Raw genomic sequence first — 24,008 nt, 5'->3', positions numbered from 1 at the left:
CTACATGAGGATAATAAGAACATCACGAAATTCAATAGCATTAAAGGGGTTAAGAAAAAGTGAAACGCGAAATAAAGTTCGTCTTTGTCTTGTGTTGTTTCAAGCTTAAAACCAAAAGCGAGAGTATTTTGTATTGGTCAAAACTAACCAAGGACATGTGTATCATTAACGTCGTCTGGTCTTTTAAGTACTGAACCTGACCTGTACCCGACAGATTGAATAAGTGTGAATTCGCATTGCTATAAATACGAGTATTGGTAATTGTTTATCCAGCGTTCATGTACTTATTTACGAAGTTTTATTTGTAACTCTGATCGGATATTTTTTGTGTCTTATCGTTTGTTATTTCTATTCGTATTTCAAAGTAAACACAATTTATCACCTAGTTTATGTGTGTGATTTTCGGTTAAAAAAATCATGTGCACATGATCTATTTATTTTTAACAGTTTGATTTAGAAGAAAGGCCTACATATTTAGTTGCACTTTCACTAAAAAAACACAATTATACATGATGTCTACATATGAAAAACGTAATCTTGGTTTATATCCAATTTTTAAAAATTTACCTGTCAGTGTGACGTTACTTTTTGTGGCGTTGATCCATGTTACGGACACATACTTCATAATTCTAATAAGCTCTTTTTTTGTGTACTTTTCTAAGTAATTTTAGTTTTGAGTAGGTACATGTATCTTTTCCTACATGCATGTTTACAGTATTTTCGTCATGTAATTTTGTCATTTTAACGGTATATTTAACATTGTCATAACGCGAGGAGGTTTAGCGAGCCACAAAACTAGGATTCAACCCACCATTGTTTCTTTAAAATGTCCCGTACCAGGTCAGGATGTGGCAGTTGATATACAGTAGATCGTTTCTACGTATGTTGATTTGTTGTTTGTTTTTATTACACTTCTGTGTTCTGTTATTTCGTTGTTTTCCTCTTATAATGAATGTGTTTTTCTCATCTGAAGTTTGTAACCAAGATTAGTTTTCTCTCAATCGATATATGACTTTTGAACAGCGATATACTGAGGTTGCCTTTATTTGAGGTCACATTAAATATGTCAATACACTAAACCACCCAATTCATCCAACCAATGTTTCTGTTTGTTTTACTTCTATAATTGTCTATGTTAATGTAAGCATAACCTTTGTATCTAACATCAGTACTATCTTTATATATAAGTATTACAGAACAATATTTGAAAATACTAGCAACTCAATAATTGAGCTTTTTATTTTGACATTTGATTAGGGACTTTCCGTTTTGAATTTTTCTCGGAGTTTTTTTTTTTTATAAACAGATAACTGTCGATCTAAAACAATATCTATATTTATATTGACATCATTATAAACAGATGACCGAAAAATACTCACATACAAATTGTATATTAAAAAAACAAATTTAAATTTAATTTACGATTGTAAATTTAATCAACTGATGCATTCCTTTGGATAATTTTCTTTTAACAACAAGGCGATGTCAACTATGATTTAACTTTCGGTGCTACCTTTATACATGTCATATATAAGTACTAGAGAACAATAATTGAAAATACTTGCAACTCAAGAATTGAATAGATAATTATCGATCTAAATCAGAATCTATATTTAGATAGACATCATTATCAACAGATGACCGAAATATACTCCTAAACAAATTGTATATTTATAAAAGATTTACATAATATCTAATTGAGATTGTAAATGAAATTGACTCATTTAGTCTTTTGGGTAAATTTATTTTAACAAGAAGGCGGTGTCACTTATTACTTAATTTTTACAATCTGTATTTTTCAACCTTATGTTAACAATTTAAATGCCCTTAAAATTAAAAGTCACTCTTAAAATATAGCTAAAGATAACGATGATATTCACTTTCTGTTTTCGAAATTGATATTTCTGTATAAGCAAATTTCAAAAAATACCAACAAATATCTTATATTATTTTAAGGAAATAAGTTGTGAGTTTATCATTGCAAATTTTCTAATTTAAAAACTTCATGAATAAACTTATTATTGACCTCATTAATGTACACATTATTCTTCAGCCATTTATGTACAAATTATGTATACACAATTACCCAAACCACACATATTTTAGCAGTGTGCTCTGGTATGAAAAGTAAAAAAATAGACGTTATGAAGTGCTTTTCATTATTCATATTGATTAGGCATGCTTAAAGCCGAATAATTGAAAGCCAAGGATGCTCAAGAACCTAAACAGTTAGATTACCAAAAAGACATTAAAAAAAATCATCTAGGATCAACGTTTCCAAAAGAAGTTAAAACCATAGCTTTTTAGTATTTTTAAATTTTATTAACGGAAGTTTTGCACGTTTTGTCGGTATTCCAATGGGAACTAACTGTACACCTATTTTGCCGATTTGTTTTTGTTTTTGTATGACGAAAAAAACATTCAGAACCTTCTAAAAAACAAAACAGAAAAAGGACTTGCGAAATTCTTTAATTGTACGTTCAGATATACTGATAATGTTCTATCGCTGAACAACCTATATCTCAGCCAATACTTAAAACTCATCTATCCCAGTAAACTTTGAATTTAAGACTACTGATACTAAAAGGACTGCTTCATATTTTCCTTAATACTTTAACAGATGGACGATTTCACACTAAAATCTGTGACAAACAGGACGATTTCAACTTTCAAATTATCCTTTTTCATTCAGTGTATTTCAACATACACTCTGTATGGTGTTTACATATCTCAGTTGATACGTTATGATCGTGCATATTCATATTATACGGACTTAATATATATGAGTGTGTTCCTTGCGCAGAAACTGCTCTAACAAAATACATGATATATCTACAAGATTGTGTGTTTTAATTAATGATTTTAAACTATTTACTGGATTTATATTTTTGCGTTTATCACTAGTAAGTTAGACAGTGCATCATTCATATCACCTCCTATTATTACAGTTCCAATTGCCTAATTACTTATGCAATAAGACAGGTTTTTATTGAACTTGCTTTTTTCAGTTTCTGTGTTTGTTGCATATATCTTCATGAGCGAATAAATTATATTTTCTATTTCTATGTTCAACATTAGTATTCTGCTATCTTTGTCTTTGTTTTCACTGATTACTTTGCATTCTAACATATTATCAATTATAATGGCTACACCTTTACTTTAGATTGTACCATGCACCAAAAAGAAATAGTTACTAGTTTCAGTATATTACTTTTTGTTCTAGATTTTCATCAAAATGACTTTCTTGTTTAAAAGTTATAAGATTTAAAAAAAATGTTTATCCACTGATAGAATCTTTTTCTTTTCTCTTTATCACTTAGTCCTTTAATACTAAGCATACATATATGGATGTCTTTTATCATATTGAGTATTGTTTTGATTGTTCTTGAATTTGTTATTTACTTTATTTAAAGTACGCTTGACTGGCTTGTAATTACTTTCTTTGTTGATAAATTCGAAAAGTGTAACACGTGACAACCTGATGATAAAGTTGTTTAAAGATTATGTACCCTTGTGTTGCTTCAACGCTAAACATATGGAAATTTTATAGAAAATCCACAGCCTTCCCCCCCCCCCCCCCCCCCCCTTGTACTCTCATATTTGACAATATGATGCTTGATAGATAGAGGATGATTGCATGCAGAGCTAGCAATGATTTTCTTAAAATATGTTTATCAATTTAGATATTGGTTAAAACAAATATAAATATGAACCAATTCAAGTACATTTTCTAGGCTGCGCTCGACCTTAGTGATTCAGCACGAGGTGTTTTGGAATTTAAAGGTTTTAGACTTTTTGTAAACAATACACGCTAGCACATCACAGAAAAACAAGTGAGTAATCTATGTTTACAATCTTATATCATAAATCTCTGTATTAAAGTCTGTGGATTTTCTACAAAAATATTGGTTATATTTTCACCAAATAATTTTTTTCTGATAAATGCAATTAAACTATAAATAATAATGCTTTGCACGAAGTTTTCCCTTGGTATATGTACAAAATGGCCCATCTCTTTTGTTTATTATCTTTGCTGTTTTAATACTATTGCAGTTTGAAAATTTCGAAATTCACAGGGCAGAGAAGGGGTCATAAATCTTAAAGCTGTCGGGTTACTTATAATGCCCTTCATTAACATTTCAAAGTTGTTTATAATTTTGATTTTAATCTTAGGGGGTTTAAGTGTTGTTTCCGTCCTAAACACGGTTTTACATTTAAAGAATAAAGAAACAAATAAGCGGGGTTTTTTTTTCTCACACATACACACTTGTTGTTTATAAAAATATATTTTTCTGGGAGTTTTAATTAAGATTTTTTTTATTTAATTAGCTTTGTTTTTAATGGGACTAGTTTAGTTGAAGTTCTCGGTTGTCATGTATGGTAGTTTAACATGTTTTTCTTACTTTAAATATAAACTTTATGTTGTTTTCTGACCTTATACATGTTATAAGAGTTTAGCCTATTATACGATGTATATAATATAGAAATACGAGTAAATAGCAGTAGAGCAAGAATGCAACCCATGCGCGTACAATGATGGTATCATAAAAACTGTAACACATGCATGATAAAAAAACATTGCATTGTACCTGTTGTTAATAGTGTTTGATTTGTTACTTAACAAAATAGTTGTTGGAAAACTCATTTCTGAAAATGTATCAGAGTTTATACGTTTATTGAAAGTAAATATGTTGATAAAACACAGACGTGCTTGTATCATCAATGTTAAATACTTGAGATAGCATTTGCTTTTATGTTGATACTGAGTGTATGACATATAGAATTAATTTGTATTATTACTCTTTTGTAATAAATGATAAATGAGAATCAAAAAGAATATATACATTATATACAATAACATTATTTTTTTTCTTCATTTTTTCTGTTATGCTGGGGGTCACACATTAACGATTTTTACTGCCGTCCTTGTCAGGACCATTCCTGATTAAAATTTATTAAAAGTCTGATCAAGATCCTATGAATCGTGGATGGAAATTCAAACTTTAATTAAAATTTGTAAAAAAAAAAAATTAATCACGACAACAATCCGATATTGTTCAGGAAGCGTCGATATTCAACCGTTTCCAAGCGAATTTATCCCGATAATCCCGTTCTAAAGCCGCTTCTAATCCGATTTGTATCTTTCGCCAGGTAAATTTCGAACAGGTCTGTCACGACTGCGTCCCGATTCTACCGAATGTAATCCGACAGAGATCAGATAGTGACAAGACAGTGAACCGACGCTAACGGAAGTTATCCGTTCGAAAACTGTCGGCATACTCGGGATGATCAGGTACTGTCGGAACGTAATCCTATCACGGTCCGCTCTATCGCATTGCAAACGGCTTTGTCTGGTCTCAGTCGTATTGTATTCTGTAATTGTCGGGACTCTGACGTGGGTATCATAGACGAATTCAAAATTAATAACGGGACTGTTTCGGAACGGTTTCGACAAAAACGGTTCGCAATCGACAAGATCTGGATGCAATCTGGACTCAATCGGCAGAAAAACAGCAATGAAAAATTCCTCCCGATCATTCACGTCCCACAGGACACCGTCCCGAATACACAGAACATTGTTAGGAATTCGATCCAATACAGCAGAATCGGTCACGACATAGGCACGAATGTAATCCGACTACACAAAATCGGCTGAGTTTCCCCGAATGTTACGGGACGCACCTAACTGTCGGGGTGCTTTCCGACCAGTAGGAATCTGTTACGAACTTAAACGACTGCGTTCAGACAATAATAGGACATTCCAGATAATTGAGGATACTAAACGGACTTTTTCACTGTTCGTGTCGTATCGCTGTCTGATCTCAAACGGGAGCAATAATCGGCAATGTGTGAACCCCTCATTAAGATATGTTTTAATTTTTCGATTAAGTTTTTGAAGCCTTGTTTTCTCTATCTTGGTCTGGTGGAGACGGTGGGGTTCTTCCTTTCATAGTTTCTCGTCTTCTATATGGAGTAGTAAATCTGTTAATGTCCAATTGTATCTGGCTTTTGTTTCCTTTGTTTGTTTATCAGTATTGTTGGTTTTTTAGTTTACACTGTGTGAAAGGCTTTTTTCTGGTATGTTATTTTCCAAAATTGTACTTGGTTGTTAAGAAGGGTCTGTGTGTTCATCTGTTGTGACATCTTCTTGGTTGTTTTGATATCTAATTTCTTCTTTGTGTTCATTTTGTTCTGTTTCTTGTATTGTGGTGACATGTTCAGTTATTTTGTTTTCCTAATCTCGTTGGTCTTTTTTTTTTTTTTTTTGCTTCATTCTTTTAAAAAATGAGAGACATTCTATTAATGTGTGACGTGACTAGTTGCAGCCTGCAGTACACGTCCATTCATTGGAACAGTCACTTGTATTATGGCCATTCTTGAGGCATTTACTACAAATAAAATGGGTGTTTATATCTATCTGTCCGAAATGTTATATTGTAGCTAGATATTTCCCGAATTGATTGTTTTGGGTGGTTGTTTTTTTTTAAATTTCTCACAAATGAATACTCTGTCTCCTGTTTGGCAGTCTGTCATTTGATTGTCTTCTCTCGATCTTTCTCCTTATAAGAATATAACTTTTAAGTTTCTTATCTCTAATTATCTTTGTATCTAACCATCAGCTGCAGACAATGGCATGGTCTTTACTCTTATTTTTCTTAGGTTACTTTTGAAGTTAGGATTGTTTGGGTAGTATGGTAGGAGAGGGATAGTTTTTTTTTCTCAGAGAACTACTTCTTATTATCTCCACATTTTGCCTATTCTCTGAATTCCTTTTATATGTTCTCTTTCTATTGACATTGCAATTCTTTTGTATATTTTTAAGTGGGTGAGCCAGAGTTCTTTGTTTGGGTTTGAGGCTCCAAAAACGTTTGTTTCTTTAATAAATATCGGTTTGACACCGTTTGTTTCGTTTGTTCCATTTGCATCTGTATAAATTGTTAGGTTGCCAGCAAATACCTTTGCATACATTGGCGCCATATTGTTTACATTGTCTGTTGAGCAGATATATTTTGACTCGGTTTTAAGTGTTTATCATCGTAATATGGGTTGGTTTGCAATGATTGTCTACTGCATATGTCACTTTTCCATTCATTTTCCCAGTCTTTATATATTTTGTTGGGTTTTTTTACACAAATATTTATATTTTATATTAGAGTTCTCACCACAGAAAGGTATCAGGGACGATAATCCATCAAAAGCATGTATACATGAAAAAACTATTTTGTCGATGGAACTAAAATTGGTTAATGTTTTGAAGAATTTGAACAATATGTTAGTTTTTTTTGTATATTGAATTCACATTACAAGAGAGGAGTGAAATCTAAAAGACAAATGTATAGGTTCCTGTCTTGTGTTGAGGGCTTTGAGTTTTTGTCGTAGGAATTATTTGTTTAAGGTATATATCATAAGTAAATGATGGTTAATAGTAATATAGCAAAAGTACCAAACATGGTTTTATTGCTAGCTTAATCGATCAATTGTACGGCATTCGTATATACAATTCGTATCGTCAAGATAGTGTGAGAAAACCAAACAGACGTAAGAGGTTACTTAATTAATACATTGGGGTACAGCAGTCAACATTATGTTATTACAGTTCACACTACGGTGTGAAATACTTTTTTATATTGAAAGGCATTGATTATTATTTCTTTAAGACGCTCTTTCAATTTCATATAGGAAATAATGGTTAAGGATTTCAACACAGAGCCTTGAATCTTACCGTACAGCAAGATATGAAGCACCCCACAAATGTCTATTGTGACACCATTCATAAAATTGAGAATGGAAATGGGGAATGTGCCAAAGAGACAACAACCCGACCATAGAAAAAAACAACAGCAGAAGGTCACCAACAGGTCTTTAATGTAGCGAAAAATTCCCGCACCCGGAGGCGTCCTTCAACTGGCCCCTAAACAGATATATACTAGTTCAGTGATAATGAACGCCATACTAATTTCCAAATTGTACACAAGAAACTAAAATTAAAATAATACAAGACTAGCAAAGGCCAGAGGCTCCTGACTTAGGACAGGCGCAAAAATGCGGCGGGATTAAACATGTTTGTGAGATTTCAGCCCTCCCCCTATACCTTCTAACCAATGTAGAAAAGTACATGCAGACGGGAAAACTAACGATACAATCTACATCAAAAAGGAGAATCAGAAACACTTATGAACCACATTAACCAACGAAAACCACTGAACATCAGGTTCCTGACTTAGGACAGGTGCACACAAATGCTGTGGGTTTTTTTAAGGTCGAGACTTTTTTTCACATATCAGTGGTTCCTCAACTTTCTGCCTCAGCAAAGGGCGACGTTTAATAACGTCTGAGTAGCAGCTGCAAGCTCTTGAAAACGAAATGAGTCTGAAAATGTGTCTCAATACACAAGTGAAATTTCTGCATACTGACTACTTGTTCCTAAGTGTAGCATGCTTTGCCTTTTTATATTGAAAGGCATTGACAACTATTTCTTCAAGACACTCTTTCAATATCATACAGGAAAAATGGTATTATAAAGAAAAATCGAGTTTTGAAATTAACTTTCTTTATTTTAGAATCCACATATATAAAGTTTACACTTCCAACGAATAAGCAGTTTCACAGTATTTATCACACATTACTTCCATATCTATAATAGATTTAATTTCTAAATATAGATAGATTGTTTGACTTGAATTTGATTATCATACAATGAAGAAGTGAACATATTTCTATAAATTACCTCATTTCAACCTATTTCTGTCCCTTGCTCTGAAATGACTTGACAACATCTTTAGCAAAACTTATAATATTAATTTGAAGAACCGCTTATGACAAATCCATCCAAAATGATAATAATAAATAATAAATACAGTATTTATAGGGCGCATTATATAATAACAAAAATTACTCTAAGCGCTTCACATTTAGAAATATATAAATACAAAAATACATAAATCATAGATTACAAAGCACTATCTTAAAAGAATCAAACAAGCATATAAAAATTTATAAGATACTTAAAAAAAAAGAAGAAAAAACAGAAATAAAAGAAATGAAAAATGCATGTACCCTAAAATATACAAAACTGTCTAAAACTAATGCAGTCAATTAAAAGTATATAAAATCTACAAGAAATCCTTAAAAGCAGTCCGAAATAAATGAGTCTTGAGTTGCTTTTTAAAACCATCTAAAGAATTTACACTCCGTAAAGACGATGACAAATTGTTCCAGAGTGTAGACGCAGCCTTGTCAAAACGCCTCTCACCGTAGCTTTTTGTTCGAACGTCATTTGGAGGATGTAGAAGCATACTATTTTCCGACCTGAGGGATCTACTTGGCTTGTATGGCGTAATTAAATTTTGAAGGTAGCTAGGAGCCTTGTCATGCTGTGCTTTGTTAGTATATAAAAGAAGTTTATATTGGCAACGGTAATGTATGGGTAGTCAGTGTAACGATATTAAAACAGGCGTAATTGAGTCAAATTTCCTTTTTCGTGTTATCAAACGCGCTGCTGTGTTTTGGACCCGCTGCAATTTACTGATAATGTTGGTGTTAGTACCGTACAACAATGCATTGCCATAGTCCAGCCTTGATGTAACTAGGGAGCACACTAGTGTTTTACAGGCTTCAACTGAAATTTAAGCTCGAATTCTACCAATATTTGGTAAAAACAAGCCTTAGTGATCGCACTGGCTTGATGTTCCATACTGATGATTTTATCAAAGTACATTCCCAGATTTTTCACACAACGTCGCTTAACAGTGTTCCATCAAATGTCAGACGAAAATCTGAAAGATGCTTTAATTGATGTTTTGGTGCAAAAATTATTAATTCTATCTTGTCTTCATTAAGTTTCAGCATGTTGGCACTCATCCAATCACCAATATCAGACAAACATTTTTCTAGGCGTTTGGACAGATCGCACCAGTCTCCTTTCGGTCTTTTGATTTGATAAACCTGAGTACCGGCTGCGTACGAATGGTATGACATTCCGTGGCGCCTACAAATTTCGCCTACTGGTTTTGCAAAAATACAATATAGTTTCGGCCCCAAGACCGAGCCCTGCGGTACACCAAAATCATGTTTGATATCGTCAGATTGTACTGATCCTTTAGCAACACGTTGAGTCCTGTTTATAAGATACGATTGTAACCATAGCAAAGCATCTCCGGTAACGCCAAAAGAATATTCCAAACGATCAAAAAGAAACTGATGGTCGATGGTATCAAAATCGGCCGAAAGGTCGAGCATGAGCAAAACGGCACAACAGTTATTATCTAATGCATATCGTTAAAATATTGGACTTTCTGATTCACACAATATTTATCGAATTTGGTGGATTGCTACTGACCGTTGGTGGTTTATTAGTATTCATGATGCAACCCTTTCTTGAGACATCATTTTCAGATTAAGTGATCATACCTGGTCTGCCAAAACAATATTCAAGTGATTGTTTGCATATCATATATGCCAGACATTGAGGATTAAACCTAATATAGATTATCAGCTACCTATTTCGATCTTTTCTTGATATTAACGAGAATGGAAAACTTAAAAATTAGATTATAATAAGACCTGCTTCTTTCGCTTTGTGAATAAACCCATGCTCTTAATTCAATGAAATGTGTGTTTCACATGCGTATATTTACTACTGCAGAATAATGAATTTTATCAAATTGTAGTGCATTTGATATATTTCATTAACTTAAAACACATCAAAACTCTTAAATGATGCACATGTTGTTACTAATTCATTTATTATGACTGTAATGTTTTGCAGTTTAAAATTGACATATCTTACCTAGATACGTCAATCGTTCATGCTGGCTGTTCAAAACTCCTTACTCTGAAAAATCCCATTGCAAATCGTTTGCTTGTTTACAAGCAAAAAAGGGAGGTTCATGAAAGAGCCTACACAAACGCTCTACACTTATACACATCGGACATAGAAATTACCTTAATATGGATAGGCATTATGTTCGTGTTATTTTAGCCCTCACTATCGCTCGGGCAAAAATTATCACGAATATAATGATTACCTATGTTAAAACTACAATAAAGTATAGCTTGCATCAATTATTTCTTAAAAATATGATAAATGTTATGCTGTTTGCGGCAGGACAAGACTTAAAACGCAGTTATATAAGTTTTACGATCATCATTACGAATTGGTTGACCGATATGTAATGTCTTTGTCTTAGCTTACTAGCGAAATGTTGTTTTTGTTTGCTGTTTGAGATCTGTCGATACTAGAACAGTCATCTAATATCGGTTTTACTGATTGTGACACTTTAACTGAGTGTAAATTTGCATGTCGAGTTATGCATGCATAGCATGAGACGCTAAGCCCTTCGATTCATACGGTAATTCCCCTTTTGGGGTTCATGCGATATCCTCAGTTTTGAATCACATTTGATACGCTGCTGATTCAAATTTATTTTCAAGTAATATTTTTAACAAGAATGATCACCCAAGGATAGAATGAGATATATCAATTTATAGGTATTCCGCCGCCGGTTTCACTGTACATATTCAGAATATGAGTAAAACATCATTGCATCGTATAGTTAGAATGCAATGATCTCTGAACGTTTAGAACTCATGCATATAAACTGTTATCATTCACGTTTCAAATAAACCCTTTTTTTCAGTGTTAATTCAATTGCATATAAAAATTTGTTCGATATTAATTAAATTTATTAAACTTAAGCCAAAATAGACTTTAGTAGATATTCGATCTATGAAAAGTAAAGAAAAATGTATAGCAAACCAAAAAAGTTCAAGTGTTAAGCATCGGTCACATCTTACATCTTACATCTTAGCACGAACGGACGCCTAACGGATGAAAATAAAAGTTGTCCGTTGACAAACTTGTTATCCGTTGGGAGTCCGTTGATGTACTGACGGACGTGTATCGAATGCATAACGGACGCACACCGGATACGCAACGTACGAGAAACGGAAACGTACCGGACAGAACGGATGGCAAACGTACAGCCAACGGACGAGTACCTCATAAAACAAACACCCAACGGAAACGTACCGGATAAAACGGATGAACAAAATATACAAAAAATTAAAGGCGACAATAATAATACATGTAAATTGCAAAACTATTCAAAATGTTCCTGTGTAACTGGTTTTGGTTTGTTCTTCAAAATGCCGCCAAAGAGCAGTGTCTGGTCTGAATAAGAGCCGCTTGATTGTGAAGACGTACCCTTACTCTAAGATCGATTATGAATAATAAGAATTGAAGAACCTTAAAAAATCTGACATACCAATAATTGGCATTCCTGATGCGAAATTTTCAATTGGCATTTATCCGTTTCAGATCCGTTCATCATCCGTTTTATCCGTTAAACGTCCGGTAGAAGTCCGTTTCTCATTCGTTCAACATCCGTTTTATTCGTTAAACGTCCGGTAGAAGTCCATTGGTGAATTTATCGTCAAGACCTCCAACGGATGTATAACGAACACGTCACGGATACAAACCGGAAACGAAACGGACGATTACCGTACAAAACGGACGCCTACCGGACGTTCAACGGACGTTTAAAGTTTTGAACATGCTAAAACAATTCCACCGGACAGAACGGACGTCGACGGATAAAATGAACGCTAAACGGACATGCAACGGATATGGACGGACGTCTAACGGATAAGAACGGACGTCTAACGAACATGAACGGATTGAAAAAAAGTTATCCGTTCGAGCTATCCGTTAAGGTGTGACCGAGGCTTTAGACACATGGTATCACAATATTTCAAGAATAAAACTCTAAAATGAATCCACAGCTTTATACATGTTGTACATTGTACATAATTAACATCTACAAATGTACGTTAACATACTTATTATATGAAATAATTTCTATGATACAACACGTACTCAACTATCTAACAAAATCCTATTGTAAAGAAAAAATGCACTTATTACTGATATAAACATAATATATACATGTACAATTATAACTTAAATAAAAATAGAAAAATAACAAAAAAACGAACTTAAAACGGAAAGTTTGAAACTCAAAAGCTCAAAAAATCAAACGAATTGATAACAACTCTCATAATTCTGATTTGATACACTTTAACAATTCTACACTAAATTTCATTTTCAATAATGCTGTGTGGATTGGATGGTCTATTATAATTTATAAAAACCTGACATTCCAGTCATAGTTTTTTTTCATATTGTCAAACTAGGACATATTATTCCAGTAAAGAACTAAACAACAAAACTATAATAAAATTGAGAATGGAAATGGAGAATTTGTCAAAGCGACAACAACCCGACCATAGAGCAGACAACAGCTGAAGGCCATCAATGGGTCTTCAATGTAGCGAGAAACTCCCGCACGCGGAGGCGTCCTTCAGCTGGCCCTATAACTATATTAAGTGTTCGATTAAACCCAAAACTTGTCACCTCAACGTTGTAATATTATTATTAGACTGTATTTAAACTTATAGACTTGCCAAGAACGTCTTTGTTAAGATACAGGTAGGAAACATTCTGAATCACACATTATCAAAACACTAAAATAATTCCTAAATGAAATACCACATGAACATGGACAGTTGTTCCTACAGATAAAGCATCAAACAGTCAAATTATTTTGTGTGTTAATGACACTTTATAAATTGTTCAAAGGAGGGAAAAAAGAAATTGACACTCTACTAGGTAGCAAAACAAATACTTAACGAACTTTACTATATACACACACAACTAAAACATAAGAACAAAACAAATCATGTTCATAAATACATTGCAAAAATAGACATTTGATATCACTTTATAAGACATATAAAAATTAAATAAAAACTAATTAATGATTAATAAACCGCCACAACCCGTGAAATAAACAACCAGTATCCAATCACATCAAAATAAAAATAAATGAATAAATAAACAAATAAACAAAGAGATAAATAAATAAAGAAAGAAATGAATAAATAAATAAATAAATAAATAAATAAATAAATAAATAAATAAATAAATAAATAAAAAACTACAAATAAGTGCCTTGAGGTGTTAAAAAGACGATTTCAAAATACTTTAAAAATTGTCAAAAAAAGAAAACAAATCAAGATACATACTACACATATAGGTTGACCTCTAATGAAATACCTTTAAACAATTTATAGAATAAGTTGTGTGTCTTTTCGTCATATTACAATCTATCGAACAGCTTCGTATTCTACAGAAAAAAATGCATTTGCGATAATTATCTCATAACCATGAACATAATTGTTATTAATATGATAACCATTTAGACATTTTATTCCATTTTTCTGAATATAGAGAGTGTTTTTTTTTTTTGCGAACGTTACCACAGTCTCTAAATCATTAAAGCAACTTTTACCTGTTTTGACGAAAAGACTGTTGTTACCAAAGACAAGCCGAATTCGATAAAGTCTATGACAATACTCACACTTTGTTTTATATTTATTTTTGTTTGTTTACCAACTTTACTTTATATTTACTTCATAATGTTTGGTAATTTTATTATCATAATATTCAACGAAATTTAACAAGTGAATATCAGTATAACTGTTGTTGTCATTTTAGAACAGAAAGGCATTGCTTATATCAGAGTGATATAAGAAATTTGTTAAAATTGAACGTACGTGACATCAATATATAAGTAAAATGAAATTTGAAAAACATCTATGCAATAAATATAGGAGTCATATCAGGAAGCCAGTAGTTTACAGATAACCAAAAACACTGATAAAAATTAAGTATATCTCCACAAAGGGCGTATTTTGTTTACAGCTATATTTTCCAATATTGAACTGAACGTCTCGAGCAAATGTTTTAGACATTATTTTGTTGATTGATTACACTTTGTTTGGATTTTTATTGAAGGAATAAGTAGTGGCTTTGTCATGGTTTTCTTGTTCATTTGTTGTTATTGTATTGATTTGATGTTTTAAACGAAAAACGTCTAGTTTGTTGTAACGTAACGTTGATTGAAACATGTGATAATTATAAGAAGTTCAGGTATTGTGGCCATCAATTATTGTTGACCATAGTCCTTATTCTAAACGACTGCGTTATGAACATACATATCTTATAAAGGAATTTTGAAACAATATTCCAGCTACATAAGAAACAAATGGTTAGGTAGTGTTACTTTTTGTATGCGTGTTTGCTCAAACAAGATCTAGAATATTACAAACCATAGATCTTGTCTCCTTCAAATTTTTGTGGTTTATCTTCATAATTTCTTTGATCATCTTCAACATCTTATACATGAAACGTAATAACATTTGTATTATATTTATGCCTCAAAATACCTCCAATGTAATATTTTCTTTTTTCGTTTTTTTGAAACTTGGTGTTGAGAATTTTTAATATCATTTTTATGAACATAAAATCAAATTATATGATACTTGAAATGCTGGGCATTACCATATAACGGCCTGTGTTTTAGGTATTATAATTGTGGCAATCGCTTCATCAGTCTATCGATGGAATGGTCGCATATTTAACAAGGTAGGTAAAATGTGCGGTTGCAATTGAGTATGTTATAGTGTATCGTGTGCATTTTTCGAATGAACACCGGTTTGTTTTTTCGAGAAAAATTGCATATCAACAAATCGAATGACTCTCATATCCCAAGAATTTAAGTTTAATCAAATACTTTCGAAATTTGTTAAGCTTTGAGCATATTTTTTGCATATTTTTCTTAGATTTAATTTTAAATCAAGCTTTAGACATTGTTCGACAGTCATAGTGTCCGTTGTTTTATTGGCGTTTAGGCGCATCGTTTATTGCGCATATCTTAGAAAAAAACTTTCAGAAATATCCAATTCTGGTATGTTCCATTTATCTATTGGATTTAGTCTAGACGCTTATCAACAAGTCCGGAGAGTTCTCGACAAAATACGGACATTTGTCAAAATAGTTCAACTTATAAACGACCGTTATCATCATATTGTAATATTTCTGTAAATATTTGAATATCATGCAAAAAGCTATAACATCTTCGACAGAAAGTTAAAAAAAAATCAAATAAAGTTATCAATTTTCAAAACTGAATGAAACAAACGTAAAATTAAACATACAATGTCACGTAAGAAAATTGAATTTAAAACAGTTTTTTGAATATGAGATTTCAAATTAAGCCACCCATTACCGTATTTTCGTTTGAATATTTAATGAAATCTAACTGTTACCTCGTCATTTCTTGTTTGCTGGTCTTCAAATTTTCTGTCCATTTGATTTTGAAGTTTCTAAGTTGGAGACACAAAAGGTAGAATAATTTCTTGATATAGCTATACTTAACTATGAATTGTAATTATTATTGTTAAAAATAACCATGCTGATGGCTTAATTTGTTTTTAAATTACAATTACTTGTTTTCCGTCTTATGGGATTTTTCAGTGCAACATTTTCTATTTAATCATTGATGTCACTGTGTGTTTATTTAATGTTGTTTTTAAAGAAAAATCTTTGCCTAGCTTTGCAGCCCAGTAGTGTTGACATGAATATCAATTATGTGGTTATTTTCATAATTTGCCGCCTGTTTACAAAACTTTGATTTTTTTCGTAAAACTAGGGATTTTCTTATCCCAGTCATAAATTACCTATTAAGCCGTATTTGGCACAACTTTTTCGGAATTTTGGATCCTCAATGCTCTTCAACTTTGTCCTTGTTTGGCTTTATAACTATTTTGATATGAATGTCACCAATTATGCTTGTGTAGACGACACGCGCGTCTGGCGTATTAAATCATAATCCTGGTACCTTGATAACTATTTGTATGTTTAAGAACAAATTTTGCTCGGCACTGTTATTTTACACTAAGTACACACTTATATCAGTAATATTCCATATAATATTAAATACCGTAATTTTATCTTCTTCTGTGATTTCAATTTTCCTATTATAATAAAACAAAGGTAAAGCTGTTACTCGTTCATTTCTTCGACTACATACGACTAGCCATTACGATATTAACAAATTGACTGATTAATAAACCAAATGATAATGGTAACAATAATTATCGTAAAAATGATTATGCTAGTATTTACATAATGTAAAAAATCACATTTAGATTTAATAAACTATTACATTGACGTGTATTGAAAGGATTTTATTAATTTACAATATGAACTGTTTCCAACTGGGACTGCTGATATTCGTCTGCAAAATTTGATAAACCAAATTACACTGAAGATAATGTGGTCAGGAAAGGATAAATATTCATGTCGAACTATAAATGCCATGATTTCAAAAACGATGGTTTGGCAGGTTTTAAGAGTTTTCGTACATACAAAATGGATAAAGGCGTAAAGTAACGATTTAACGAAATAATGATAGAATAAAACTGATATCTGACTAAATAACATCTGGTAAAAATTAGAAAAATATTTTTCTTGAAATGTCATACTTTCTTTCATATTTCTTGAGTCCAAAAATAAATCTGCTAACTAAGATCGTAAGACGTAACATATATAAAAACAATTGTCAATCACACGTCTTACAGAAAATACTGATCTTTCAATTATTGCAAAAAAAAACCATAATGATGCTTAGAAGCCTGCCTTTATTTCGGTATAGGCTTACAGTAAAAGAGGTTTTAAAAAATATGCTACATTAAAAAGAAAATCACAAAAAAAAGTCCGTAACCAAATGGCAAAACCCAAAGCTCAAACACATCAAACAAATGGACAACTATCATAGTCTTGACTTGGTACAGGCATTTTCTTAATTATGAAAAAGTTTACTAAACCTGGTTTAAACGCTTGCTAAACAAATCGTATGACAGTCGCAAAACAGTATGTCAATTACAATGGTACAGCAGTCAACATTGTGTTATGATACATGTTATACATGTTATAGATAAATATATTTTTCATATTACCAATGTGATTTCAACTGATCGAGCAGAGCTAACGATTAAATTTGCATAAGGACAGGTTATTTGAAGAGGAATGTGATAAAGACGATTGCCCTTATAATTATAATAATTGATTTCTTATCACCTATCAGTGTCACCAAACAGATAAACAAATAAGTTAACGAAGTGTGAACCCCCGAAAACTTTTTTTTATAGATTTATACCGTTTGTTTGTGCAAAGGTAGACGATATTTTTAAGTATCGGTTATTGTTTTATTCTGTTTCCAACCTTTCTGAATGTGAGATTCATTAATTTCAGACGTGAATATATATGTTTTTTATATTTTAACCCAATTATTCCTTCATTTATTATGATCAATTCTGTCTGCAACTTATCCAAGCGCCCTCTCCCCAAACAAAAAATTCCTTGAAGCATTTGAAATATAACTAGTGCCAGATCCTGAAATCTTTATAGATAGGGGCATTAATTGCCTAAGAGGGCACCGCACAAGTCATGTTTCTGTGATTCCCTGAATAATCAACAAACAAAATACATAAACAAAAGGGGTAGGGTCGTCCCCTAAAAAATCCACATCTGAAAAAAAGATAAAAGTATTTGGAATCTTCATAAAATAACGAAATATGCATATTTTGAAACTGCAGTTGTCATTGTTTTCTTTCATATCCACAACTTTAAAACTGTGACAATATTTACATGTTTTTAAATTCCGCTTAACAAGATAATAAACAGCTGTGTCTAATTACTTATTTTGCGAATACACACATAGTGTTTACATATGTAACTGAATCAATGACCATAATTTGACACTTCATTGATGAGTTATCCCAAAACACCTATCTATATATGGACTGGTCAATGATGAGTGAACGGGTTAAACTCCGCCCAGTTAAGCGAAATAAATAAAGTAATAACCAGATGTTCCGCAGGGCGCAGCTTTATACGACCACAGAGTTCGAACCCTGAACAGTTGGGGCAAGTATGGACACAACATTTAAGCTTGATACAGCTCTGAATTTGGTTTGTGATTAAATAGTTGACACAATATAGGTTTCTGACACAGAATGAATGTGGTCCAAGAACTTAAACTTCAAAAAAATGTTAATTCGACATTTACCTTTTATGGTCAAATATCCAAAATCTAAATACATGGCTAGATTCATCATATCATAGCACCCCAAGAATTAAATTTGTGATGAAATCAAATAAAGTTCAATTTTGGACCCTTTAGACCGCAATGTGGACCAATTTGATAACCGGGCCCAAATATTAAAAATCTAAATACATGGTTAGATTCAGTATATTGTAGAACCCCATATTTTCAATTTTTGTTGAAATCAAACAAAGCTTAATTTTTAACCCTTTGGACCTTAATGTACAATGTAGACCAATTTGAAAACTGGACAATACTGTGCAATTAATTATTTCTTGCTATTGCGAAAAACTGTGCAATTGAACATTTCTTGCTGTTGCGTAATATTGTGCAATTAAATATTTCTTGCTATTGAGCAATACTGTGCAATTGAAGATTTCTTGCTATTGCGCAATACTGTGCAATTCAAAATTTCTTGCTATTGCGGAATACTGTGCAATTGAAAATCTCTTGCTATTGCACAATACTTAATATAATAATTTTGAACCCCAATTTGGACCAACTTGAAAACTGGGCCAATAATCAAAAATCTAAGTACATGTTTAAATTCAGCATATCAAAGAAGCCCAAGAATTGAATTTTTATTAAAATCAAGCTAAGTTTAATTTTGGATCCTTTGAACCTTAATGCAGATCAATTTGAAAACAGGACCAAAAATCAAGATTCTGAATACACGGTTAGATTTGGCATATCAAAGAACCCCAATAATTCATTTTTTGATGAAATCAAACAAAGGTTAATTTTGGACCCTTTTGGCCCCTAATTCGTTGGGACCAAAACTCCCAAAATCAATCTAAACCTTCCTTTTGTGGTCATAAACCTTGTGTTAAAATTCTATTGATTTCTATTAACTTATACTAAAGTTATTGTGCGAAAACCAATAAAAATGCTTATTTGGGCCCTTTTTGTCCCTTAATTCCTAAAATGTTGGAACCAAAACACACAAAATCAATCCCAACCTTCCTTTTATGATCATAAACCTTGTGTTTAAATTTCATAAATTTCTATTAACTTTTACTTAAGTTAGAGTGCGAAAACTAAATGTCGTCGAACGACAACGACGACGCCGGACGACGACGACGTCAACGTGATACTAATATACGACCAAAAATTTTTCAGTTTTTGCGGTCGTATTAAAAGTGATTGCTTTTGCTGTACAAACAGATTTATAAAATTATAAGTTTATTACCCTTTTGATCTTACTGCTCCAGTTCTCTCCGCTTCTTCTGTTGATTTTAGTTTCAGATCATAGTCTGCGTTGTACAGAAACACTAGGGTAAAAAAAAAAACGTTTTTACATTACTTGTTGTATGAAATGGTTTTGAGTTTAAGGTTTGACTGTATGTTTAACAAAGGTCATAGACGTTAACACATATTCCTGGCATATCGAAAGAGTTTTTTGGGTAAATGACAATGAGTAACTAATCAAAAACATATTGGTAACAAAACAACTTGACAATTAACAATATCTTCATCTAATAACAACCTCTAAAATAACTGAAAAGAGAAAAACGTATAACTTTGTGATTAGAGTAAACTAGTTTATAGTAGGTCAGATTTCTAATATTGGTCACTAGCTTAAATAGAGGCATTTGCGTTAGATTTGAAATAGCTGTCAGTAACTCTGATAACTCGCAGATCTGTGTGTTTATTGTTGTTGTTATGGATGCATAAGTACACTTCTGCACCCGCTCTTTGTTTGTGTTCGATGTTATTCTGCTTTGTGTCGATCTAATGAAATAATCCCTTGTCGACTGGTGTTTTTTTTTATAGTATGTACTTCTGTTGTGCTATATACTATTAGTTTATTGCTAGGGTTGAGTACACATAAACATGTTATCCTCGCGACATTCTTTATGTGTTAGTCCAAATTGAGGAGCCAGTAGTTCAGTGTTTGCTGTTTGTTTATGTATGTCATTGGTATTTCTCGTATTTTTTTCATAAATTATGTCGTTAGTTTTCTCAATTTGAATGTTTCATGTTTTTTTTTATTTCAGGACCTGTTAAAGTCGACTTTACTGTATGGTGTTGTCATAATTGAAGGTTGTGCAATTAAAAAATGACATGGTTTTACTTTATATGTTGGATCTAAATATGTATGCACCATGACATATTTGCCTTTCCTATACTAAAACATAGAGGAAACTGTTGTTGTTAAAGAAATATTATTACTCCTTGTATTTATCATAATGTATTATATATCGAGAAAATAATCTAATAAAAAAAGAAACAGTCTAGAGAAATAAATATCATCTTATGGACAATCATGTGAATCAACGTATACAAATCTTTTATTTTTTGTAATGTTCAATACTTTCAGACATGTGGCTATAACGCAGTCTAATTAAAACTAAACATTCTTTTTTTCTTTTCTTTTCTTTTTTGCCTTAATCGAATTATTGAACAGCGGTAAACTGTTGTAATCTTTATATAACACGTATAGGAATATCTAACAAATACTTAAAATAAAACAAATGCATTTCTCTTTAATAATTCCAAAACAAAACGTAAAAACAATCTAATTAAGTTCTGCAATCGGTCCATACATTGTCATCACACATGTCTTATGTGAACACCAATTGCCATTTTAATTTTGTTTCTATTCTACTTCCATTTGCCATATGTCTTTATAGAATTGATGTACGTTATGTGTTCATACGGTCGGATTTAAAAATTATCATTAAGACACTATTTGTTCCTTTTAAACACATTTTAACAGCATGTCGATATAGGATCATAATAATATTTGACTTCATTTACGTTTTACCTCGTACAAACATTGGATTTTTCTTCAACTTGTTCCTTTCGCTCTTGTTAGAACTTGAACTATCATGGTGGTCTCCATTTCGGATTTTATTCATTCTTGGATCTCTTATTTTGAAGCAACAATACTTGGCACACCAAATAATGAAGTGAACAAGACAAAACGGTAGCACTAGAAGCTGTAAATGTATCGGGAAAATTGTCTCTAAGCTATACTCTTCGAGGAAATCAGACTGAAGCTGCGCCCAATGGAACTTACATTCATCATTCACTTTCTGATATGTATCACTAAAATAATATGTTCAGTATAAACATCTTACTATATACACCTGGTTTACAAAAGGTTGTTAACATACATTAATTTATTGCATATTGAAAAAAGAGTTATATAGATTGTTTGGTTTTATTTGATTGTCAAGTTAGTTAATATGATATCGTGAATAAGCATGTTTAACATTAGTTCAAAACAAATATAAAACAATACTGTCGAAACTATTCCAGACTAAAAAATACAAGGAGACCGATGAATATCAGTATCAACTGTTTTCGATCTTACCTGTAGATTGCTATCAGTAGATTCAATAGTAGAATTACTGCAATTAATCCATAGAGGGCTTTCAAATATGGTGTAATGTTTTCCCCCAATTCATCAGGACAAATTTCCATTGCACCACTAACATGACTAATGTACATGGTTTTATTATGACCACAATCTTTATCTGAAATAAAATAAGATAATTGAAGTAATTATCAGTGGTTCTTGTTTTATCAAGCAGAAAAAGCAAATGGGTCCTGATTTCTTTGAAGATGTTGAAGTGATAAAATTCAAAAAGAATGTATTTGGCAAATGGTGTGCTCGAAGCATTCAGTAAAAATACATGAATTTATAAATATATATTGAGGTAAATTGTCATGCAATATTTTATTAATTCTTAGCCTTTCATTTTGTCTGTAGTTTGTCAAATTGCAAGTATCGACATTATACTACACTATTTTACGTTTTACACAAAACACTCAAGGCGATATATAATCCCTCTATAAATGTTTTCAATCTTATTTGCAAAAACAAAGGAAAAAGAATCAAGAATAAGTTTGATATTCATTTTAAAACATACCGTAATTGATTTAAACAAACGAACAGATTACACTTCAAACTTGAACCTATATCAAATTTACATTTCTGACCATCAACATTATTTCAACCTCTATCGTATAGCGTTTACTTATCTGAATTGGTACGAAACGCATGTGCATTTTCATACACTACATCACTTCTGTAGACGGAATATGCATTTGCCATAAGTACTGCTTGTTAAATATCGATAAACTACTGTTGGGTGTACTGACTGCCCAGATTGGCATTAGAACTCTTTACAAATATACCGAATTACCAAAAAGAACTGATTTTAGAGTATTTGAAATTGCCAACTTGTTAAAATCGAATTTAAACTAATAGATGAACAATGTTCACAGACCTAATTATCAGTACAACTGATTTTAGAGTATTTGAAGTTGCCAACTTTAATAACGTTGTTATAAAATGGAACGGCTGTACTCTATTTTATGCCCAACCTACGATAGTAGAGGGGCATTATGTTTTCTGGTCTGGGCGTCCGTTCGTCCGTCCGTCCGTTCGTTCGTTCGGCTGTCCCGCTTCAACTTTATTAAAGTTGCAAACTATCTTACGAGTTTCTTTTTTAAGTTGCTGATACATTCTTGATGGCCGATAGAGATCTAAATCTTGCCACATTGTTGTATTTTATCTTCATTTTCTTAATATTTCTAGTTTGTCATATATCTTAGTTTTGCTGAGCATGCTGAGTGAGTTCGACTCTTGGAAAAAAATATTAATTATACCCTAAACTATTTGACAACGGTTAATGTTTTTATGTCAGTTTTTTCCACTACAATGTTGGATTTATTTATTTATACAGTCATGCTCTTTGAGTAAAACAAGAATGTGTCCAAAGTACACGGATGCACCACTTGCACTATCATTTACCTTGTTCAATGGACCGTGAAATTCGGGAAAAAAATCCAATTTAGCATTAAAATTAGAACGATCATACCATAGGGAACATGTGTACTAAAAGTTTCAAGCTGATTGGGCTTCAACTTCATCAGAAACTGCCTTGACCAAAAACTTTAAGCTGAATTTGGTACTCCTGTTTTCTATGTTCAGTGGATCGTGAAATTAGGGTCAAAAGTCTAATTTAGCTTTAAAATTAGAAAGAT

At 32.0% G+C, this 24,008-nt stretch overlaps 1 protein-coding gene across 1 annotated transcript; it reads right to left on the bottom strand.

The window, feature by feature from the left end:
* Positions 1 to 11,663: 11,663 nt before the first annotated feature.
* On the bottom strand, positions 11,664 to 22,472 carry LOC143075763 (uncharacterized). Its single transcript, XM_076251325.1, has 7 exons — positions 22,330 to 22,472; positions 21,778 to 22,061; positions 20,200 to 20,281; positions 16,845 to 16,878; positions 16,171 to 16,227; positions 15,172 to 15,237; positions 11,664 to 14,186 (listed from the first exon to the last, which is right to left on the bottom strand). Exons 1-7 carry the CDS (start codon positions 22,464 to 22,466, stop codon positions 14,160 to 14,162), a joined length of 687 nt encoding a protein of 228 aa, XP_076107440.1. The 5' UTR covers positions 22,467 to 22,472; the 3' UTR covers positions 11,664 to 14,159.
* Between the last annotated feature and the right edge of the window lie 1,536 nt (positions 22,473 to 24,008).

The sequence above is a fragment of the Mytilus galloprovincialis genome, chromosome 5 (genome assembly GCF_965363235.1).
Source record: "Mytilus galloprovincialis chromosome 5, xbMytGall1.hap1.1, whole genome shotgun sequence".
In the NCBI taxonomy this organism is placed as follows: Eukaryota; Metazoa; Mollusca; class Bivalvia; order Mytilida; family Mytilidae; genus Mytilus; species Mytilus galloprovincialis.
This window is presented reverse-complemented; position numbering and strand designations above follow the sequence as displayed.